Source organism: Coregonus lavaretus (assembly GCF_964263955.1).
Source record: "Coregonus lavaretus genome assembly, chromosome: 13".
Taxonomy (NCBI): Eukaryota; Metazoa; Chordata; class Actinopteri; order Salmoniformes; family Salmonidae; genus Coregonus; species Coregonus lavaretus.
In genome coordinates this window covers 23,774,897-23,783,795 of record NC_140000.1, presented here as the reverse complement: position 1 = coordinate 23,783,795, position 8,899 = coordinate 23,774,897, and the positions used below count along the sequence as shown (strand labels likewise).

At 37.7% G+C, this 8,899-nt stretch overlaps 1 protein-coding gene across 1 annotated transcript; it reads right to left on the bottom strand.

Annotated features, from left to right (window-relative positions):
* Positions 1-3,211: 3,211 nt before the first annotated feature.
* LOC311139848 (cysteine-rich venom protein-like) lies at positions 3,212-7,750 on the bottom strand (the record flags this gene model as incomplete). The annotated part of the gene is made up of 7 exons (XM_084174825.1): positions 3,212-3,354; positions 3,538-3,620; positions 3,744-3,832; positions 5,263-5,405; positions 5,709-5,799; positions 6,044-6,144; positions 7,687-7,750. 7 exons carry the CDS (start codon positions 7,748-7,750, stop codon positions 3,212-3,214), a joined length of 714 nt encoding a protein of 237 aa, XP_084030951.1.
* Positions 7,751-8,899: the final 1,149 nt, after the last annotated feature.

Genomic DNA, 8,899 nt, shown 5'->3' with positions numbered 1-8,899 from the left:
TTTTATACAGGTAACACTCTTAAAGGGAGTGCTCCTAATCTCAGTTTGTTACCTGTATAAAATACACCTGTCCACAGAAGCAATCAATCAATCAGATTCCAAACTCTCCACCATGGCCAAGACCAAAGAGCTCTCCAAGGATGTCAGGGACAAGATTGTAGACCTACACAAGGCTGGAATGGGCTACAAGACCATCGCCAAGCAGCTTGGTGAGAAGGTGACAACAGTTGGTGTGATTATTCGCAAATGGAAGAAACACAAAAGAACTGTCAATCTCCCTCGGCCTGGGGCTCCATGCAAGATCTCACCTCGTGGAGTTGCAATGATCATGAGAACGGTGAGTAATCAGCCCAGAACTACACGGGAGGATCTTGTCAATGATCTCAAGGCAGCTGGGACCATAGTCATGACAATGACCCAAAACACACAGCCAAGGCAACAAAGGAGTGGCTCAAGAAGAAGCACATTAAGGTCCTGGAGTGGCCTAGCCATTCTCCATACCTTAATCCCATAGAAAAACTGTGGAGGGAGCTGAAGGTTCGAGTTGCCAAATGTCAGGCTCAAAACCTTAATGACTTGGAGAAGATCTGCAAATAGGAGTGGGACAAAATCCCTCCTGAGATGTGTGCAAACCTGGTGGCCAACTACAAGAAACGTCTGACCTCTGTGATTGCCAACAAGGGTTTTGCCACCAAGTACTAGGTCATGTTTTGCAGAGGGGTCAAATACTTATTTCCCTCATTAAAATGCAAATCAATTTATAACATTTTTGACATGTGTTTTTCTGGATTTTTGTTGTTGTTATTCTGTCTCTCACTGTTCAAATAAACCTACCATTAAAATTATAGACTGATCATGTCTTTGTCAGTGGGCAAACGTACAAAATCAGCAGGGGATCAAATACTTTTTTCCCTCACTGTAGCAATCACTGCCCTTTTTATGAGGCTTTCGAAAGGCTCCCTGGTCTTTGTAGTTGAATCTGTGCTTGAAATGTAATACTTGACTGAGGGACCTTACATATGTTGTATGTATGGGGGACAGTGGAAGGGTTAGTCATATTAAAATCATATCAACCCCTATTATTTCACAGAGTCCATGTAACATATTCTGTGATTTGTTGAGCCAAATTTTACTCCTGAACTAATTTAGGCTTGCCTAAACAAAGAGGCTGAAAACTTATGCAATGACTATATTTTAGTTATCTAATTTTTTATTAATCTTATTATTTATTTATTTTTCTTCCACTTTGACATTACACAGTATTTTGAGTTAATTGTTGACAACACATGACAATTAAATCAATTTTAATCCCACTTTTTAACACAATAAAATGTGAAGAAATACAAGGAGTATGAATACTTTTCAAGGCACTTATAGTGTACTTGATCACTCACAAGCAGTTTCATAAAAAAAAATCTATGCTTCAACTTAATAACAGCTCCAAGTCTATTTTGAATTAATATACTAAATTACAATTCAAGCGTTTTAAATAGAAGTACAAGTTTAATGAGTGTGTTTAAATGTAAAGATAGTGAACATATAGTATACTTAAAGAAAAACAATTAATTTAAAGTACACTTTTAATAAGTGTATTGATGTGTAATGATGTTATATTTATAGTATACTTAAGATATACTAGAAAAATACATCTTGTATTTGAAGTATATTATTTGCATTTTTTGTATATTTAAGTATACTTTAGTATACTTGTAATATATTAAAATATACTTTTTTCCACTTGGGATGTTAATCAGAAAATATTAAGATCTTGGATTTAATTCAGTGCTCTTGGATTTAATTCAAAATGCTGGATTGTGTCAATCAAAATGATTTCCAGGGTCAAAATATAGCATTTTACGGTCTGAAAAATGTCAATCTGAGACGTTATCAATATGCTGTATTTATGTAAATTGTCAACAGATCATAACTTATAGAAGACTATATGTTCCTTCAATAGCATAGCCTATCCAGTTATTGTAAAAGATAACAGTATAATTCATTGTTTTGCTTGTAGCAGCTCTTATTCTCTCTGTAGCTATTCAAAATGGATCCTTACAGTTTACAGTCTAATATTTTAGTCAAAGTTAACCTGTTTATGTGCAGGAGTGTATGCATTGCTGAAGTTTCTGTAGCCTACACATGAGATATGACCATAAACAGTTCAATTGAACCTTTTTGCATCAATTTCCAGACAATAAATATACTGCAGAATACCTTACCTCTATATCAGTGTGCCCGTTCCACCTTGTGTTGCCTTCTCGGGGTTCTTATTAGAAGTCATGTGTCTTTTTTCTGATTAAGGATCAGTTCACATAAATCAATTGTTAAAAATACATACTGATCAGTTCCAAGATGTTGTAAGGGACAGGAGAAGGGACGGTGTATATCAAGCCTGCAGATAGTCATGTTATTCTGATACAGAATATACTGTTGTACAACAGAGGCATCTGGTGGTGACGCTGACTCTCTGATGGTGACTTGTTGCTGAGGCTTTTGGTTCTATTTCCATCACCTCAGTTGCCCATTTAAAATCATAAGAAGATGTTGAGCTTTGGGGTTGTAAAACCATTAACACAGAGTCCATTAATTAATCTTCATGATAATTTAATGTGATTGAGGAAAAAAATAAGGGTTACATAATTGCAAACATTTAATGTTGATAGAGCAAATTATGAGCAGCATTCCTTGCATTTCATCAAACATAAAATAATGCCCTGAATCAACTTAAAGTTAAATGTGTTGTGGTATTAAAGTTCTGTATAACCATATTACTGTGTAGTTTATTAGCAGAAATTAAATGATGGCCACTGTTACTGTAACTGATGGAAATATTGGCTTCTCAAGATGTACAGGATATTGTCATTCAACTTGCAAATTCAATATGGATTTGTTTTGGTAAAATGGGCACGAAGACATTGAAATCAATGAAAGGGAACAAAATGAATTGCTTCCAACTAACATTAGCTACTGTAAGTTAGACACCTTATGTTACCCCTAGAATAAGAACAATGTTTTATCTGTACCATAGACCTACAGTGATAATTAATATATTATTAGTGATAGTTAGAATTTTTCAAATGAACTGACTTTACCAGAAGTACAGTAGATAGATCAACCAGGTGTATATGTTTTTCTTCTTCTCATAGACAAGGAAACAACAGAGGATTCAACGTTATCTTTCAGTGGACCATTTTGAAGAGGTCTGGTGGTTTCACTTCTTTGCTATTGGGATGATTTTGGTGGTGCACAGGCAGAGGGCGGGACACCAGGCGTACACCAAAGGATTACTGCACCCGGCCTGTTCTTTCATGGCGGCACAGTTGACATACTTGTTTATGTAAGGACAGGGATTGGCTGAAATGACACATGAGAAGAAACATTGGCAGTCAATTCATTGTATATTGACAGTTTACATTTGGTGATTATTGTACATTGAACCTTGTGATCATGTTTTTGAAACCTATCACTAACATTGCTAAGTCATATTGGTAAGATTTTAGATGGCATTCATATATTTTCATCATGTCTGATACTTACTGCAAAGCTTATTTTCGCAGGAGTTGGGGCAGTCAGCACACGTAGCTCCTTCCTTGTATGGAGCCACTCCTCTGTAGTTTCCCCTGTTAAACAAAGTATTGGAATGATCGCTGGATGATGCCTTCCTTCCACTACCAGTTATAGTAAATAGGGTGAAATTGTACACAGGTGTTAGGTGCATTTTGGGTGTGATTGGTGCAACATACGCTCTGTAATATTGGCATCCATAGAAGTAGACTGAGCCAGGACACAAGGCCACACCACAGCCAACCTTGTATGAACTGTTCCAAACCACCTATATGAAAGGAGACACAGTTTAGTGTTATCAGAGTTTCATTGGAGAATAACCATAATGACACTTGTCGGTAACTACACACCTCTGACCACCATACAGCATACCAAATCAAATCACATTTTATTGGTCGCATACACATATTTAGCAGATGTTATTGCGGGTGTAGCGAAATGCTTGTGGCACAATGGTCCATAACAATATACACTGAGTATACAAAATTTTAAGAACACCTGCTCTTTCCATGACATAGACTGACCAGGTGAATCCAGGTGAAAGCTATGATCCCTTATTCATGTCACTTGTTAAATCCACTTTAATCAGTGTAGATGAAGGGGAGGAGACAGATTAAAGAAGGATTTTTCATCCTTGAGACAACTGAGACATGGATTGTATATGTGTGCCATTCAGAGGGTGAATGGGCAAGACAAAAGATTTAAGTGTCTTTGAACGGGGTATGGTAGTGGGTGCCAGGCGCACCAGTTTGTGGGGGGCCAACTCAATATTAGGAAGGTGTTTCTAATGTTTGGTATACTCAGTGTATGTACAATACAATGGCTAAAATTGCTACCAAAAGAAATGTCAATAAGTTAGTAATCTATTCTGCAAGTATACTCCTTTGGTGTCAACAGGTATATGCGATTAAATATCCCTGAAAATATACGCGACAGAGTAGGAACTGTAGTTTTGGTGTGTGCTTCCTATCTGACCCTAATTAGTGGCGGACATGTAAAATGTAGAAAAATACCCCATAGTGCATTGTGGGTCCTTTTGTACCTAAAGGTCCAGTGTTAAGACTGAATGGTGTTGTTGCTATGCGCTCTGTTTTAAGGCAACCATTTTAGGGACCATGCTGTCTTTAGCAACTGTTTTGGGTGTGGTCGAATCTGTTCAGAAGGTATGTTTATTTCTCTATCAGCGTTTGTTTATTAAAATTTGACAGCACATGTATTACTCTGAAGGTTATGCCTCTGCAGTTGTCTTTGTGTTTGGAGAGATGTTCATGGGGGTCCAAGCAATATATTGAAACTGCCCTCCATTAAGGTGACTGTTTAAGTTCATACATTATGTATTTCTAAAATAGTTAATGTTTGTGTAGATGCAGTGGCTAACTGCTCTTTTCTTTCATGCAGAAGTTGTTTGTCACTGTTTTTGGTCCGTTGTGAACATGGTCAGTTGTCTCTGTGGAAGCGCTGTAGATATTTAGAACATGATAGAGCCATCCAGTGAAAGGAACTGCGTTGTGTTTTCGCATTGTTTTACTGTAAATCTTTTAAACAAACTTAGACCTGATTCATTCCATAAACTTGTTCTTTTTTTTTTATATCTGCCTCTGACTGTTTCTCTATAAATGGGCCCATAGAACCTGTGATTCAATCAGATTTTACACATGTATGTCATCATAATGTATCTGCACGTAAGATGAATGTTACCTGTGTGTAGTGGCCGATGGATTTACCATTGATAGATCCATTGGGATAGGAGTAATCTATGACCTCACTGTGCCAGGCTGTAACTATTTCAGTCCAATCCTTAGAAGCGGCGGCCATGAACAGGTTCTCACCCATTTCGTAGTCTGTTCATAAGTAAAGCATGCATGGAAAAGTTTACTAAATAGGTGTGTAACAGTGAAATAAAACTGGAACAGTTGACTAACATGTCTTTCAATGCAGGATTTAAGATGTCAACAAATATGATACCAGGTAAGCTACAATAGATAGTCACTGGTGATAGGAAATCATGACATTCAAAATATATTTGAGCTGAAGATTGCGCTCACATTGATACCATTGCAGCGAAAGTCTTGAGTTGCATGAATCAATAAAATATATTTGTCTTAGTTTGCACTACAGCAGGGGAAAAACAAGGGAAACCGTACTGCCAAGCATGCGACTGCTGGGTGGCCCATGAGCCATGGAGCAGGTGTTAACCCAAGCCTGAACACTGGCCGCTGCCTCCTCGCTCCAGCTCTGCAGGTCAGATACAAACAGCTGTAGATTAATGCCATCCACATACTAGTGTCCATGAGTATTCTGTGGCCGTACTGTATTGTCTCTACATGTACATAAACTAACCATATAGGCCTACAATAGGGCTGCTCTATGAATTACACATCAGGGATTATATTCTTTACGATGGATTTTGGGGGATGTTGGAAAAACATTTTATTCTGAGGGTTGATACGGATGGAAAGTATGAGTCATGAAAGCGTACCATCTTGAGCATGTCTCTAGCAGTTGGCGTAACCGCTCTCCGGAAGGCGTTGTGCTGGTTAAGGATCTCATCCTGAACTGCTGTGCTGTCTGGGCAAACGTCTACACACAGACAGACACAGACACGTTATATTGTGGGATTATATGCACATTACTTACTCCACGGGTAAATACTTCACTAAACCCATAATACAAAGCAACTATTTAATCCTAATGTCTGTGACAACATCTGGACTGAGTCCCAAATCAATCCACTTTCTTTTGTAAAAACTGCACGTGATGAATTAAACGTTGTGGGTGACGACTAAATCCAGTGTAATTAATTCATAATCATGTTGGTAGACGATGGTGAAAGTCTTCACATTTTGCTGCATTAAAATTAATTGAAAAGGCATTCAATTCGATTCCCCCCCCCCCCCCCCCCTACATATCTACAACACCTACTCCACATTTTTGCAGTGAAAGAAAGTTATAGAAAATGTATACGCACAAAAAAAACAAAGGTGTTTTGTTTTTGCGTAGGTCTTCACACCCCAGAGTTAATACTTGGTGGAGCAGCCATTACAGCTGTAAATCATTTAGAATAATATTCTACCAACTTTGCACAACTCTTAGGGCAGCATATGGCAATTGTTTTTGTCAAAATTGCTCAAGCTAGTAAATTTGATTGGGAATCATTGACGGAAAGCATATTTAAACCTCTTTTCAAGCAAATTTAAGTCAGGACTGAATCTAGACCACTCGGCAACACTCAACACCTTTTGGAAATCCATTCTGGTGTGTCTTTGGCATAACATTTGGTATAATTGTCTTACTCAAAAATACAACTCTATCCCAGGGTTTTCAGGAGACTGAGGCAGGGTTTTCCTGTCAATGTTTACCTGGGCTTTGCGGCTTTCATATTTATTTTGATCTTGACAAACTCCCCAGTCCCTGCCGATGATGAGCAATACCTATAACATGATGCTGCCACCATAATACTAACCCTGGGGTAGTTTTTATTGCAGGACAATTACACCTATTTTAATGACAAAGACACACCAGAATGGCTTTCCAAGAGGTGTTGAGTGTTCCTGAATGGTCCAGTCTCCGTCCTTAATTAAATCTGCTTAAATCAGCCGTAGTTACTGAGCTTTAGCAATTTTGACAAAACAATGAATACATGTTGCCCTAAGAGTTGTGTGAAGTTAGTATAATCTTATTTTAAATTATTAAATGCTGTAATGGCTGCCAAAGGTGCTTCAACCAAGTATGAACTCTGGGGTGTCAAGACATACGCAATCAAGACATTTTCATTTAATTTTGAAATGTTTTGGAAAATGTTCTATAATTGTCTTTCACTTTTAAAATCTGGAGTAGGTTGTGTAGCTCTGTAGGGAAAATATTAAATGTAATCCCTTTTAGATGTAATTTTAAGGCAGCAAAATGTGGAGACTGCAAGGGGTGTGTAGACTTTCACTGGGCACTGTGTTAGAATGTTCGTAAGGCGTTGTACTTACTTGGCTGTGGACACAGCAGGAGATGGATCAAGGGAAAGAATGAAAAGGTTTCAGAGTAAGAACTTTCATAAATACTTGGTCTCATATCTAATGTACTGTTTCAGATTCCATATGTGGTTTTCTTTTCAGTAATTCGTATGAGTACTTACCACATTGCACACAGAGTACACTTCATGCAGTGTCAGGATGCAAACCAATAACGCAAACATTGTGCCTGAAATCCAGGAGGGAGAGACTGCGCCTATCTAGAAAAAGAATCCACATGATCAGAATGGAGTACCTTGCCTTAGTTTACCTGTTGTCAGAACCTTTGCACAACTCTATGATAGTATCTATTGTGTTTTTGTTACCGTATTTTACCATAAACTTTAGTCTTTTCTCACTAACATATTCACATTGATAGCCATAAACAAAAATGGTACTAAACAATAAAAATGGGCAATCCTTTGAGAATCAAGAGATTAACCTTTGCACATCACGGACACTGATGAACTCATATTTTAACTTGCATTTTCTAGAATAGTAATACTGTAAGGATCTGTCATTCTTGCAGAGCTAAGAGGCTTACCTGCTCATGGGTCTTCAAGAGGTTGAGTGGCGCTTGGTGCTGTTCTTTTTCCTTTTATAGGGCCAACTCCAGGCTATATTCGTGACTGTGGTAGGCTCACCTTTTCTTTCACTACTAATGATGCAGAGGCTGTCAATATTACACAATAGATACAGAACAACAATATATCTAGAAACCAGCATTGAGAAAAGCTGACAGAAGTAAATATGAAATTGTAAGAATATGGGGTGTAGTTTCTCCACTCTGCAAACCTCCACAAAGAAAGGAGAATCTCTCTGTAAATACTAGTGTAAATAAAAGAACAATTATGGATGGCGTCAACAGCATGGAGTGGATGCATTTCTTTGTTTGGAATGGAATGCCAATTCTGAAAGTAGGGACCTCACAATGGTAAATGATCTTCCTTGAGTTTGTTCAGGCTTTAAAGACTTTGCCTTTGGGGCCTGTCCAGCCAATGTGTCTGGGCCACACTAATTAATGTTTAGTATGTATGACAAAATCCTGTTCTATACATTCAGTCAATATAGAAGGATTTAGTTATTAAGGCTATCTGCTCGGAGGTTTAACAAGTTGGCAACTAACATAACAAAGTTGGATATCAGTTTGTACACCCTTATCATGATGCAAGGTGACTTTGGGTGTTCAGAAAGGCACCTAACAAATAACATTTTGATTATGGTTATTACTTGACTTTATATCAAGATCTTGTTCATGAACTTGTATTAATAAACCAATTAATCACTGAATTGACTGTATGTCATTACTAATAAACAAATGTCTCATAATCAAG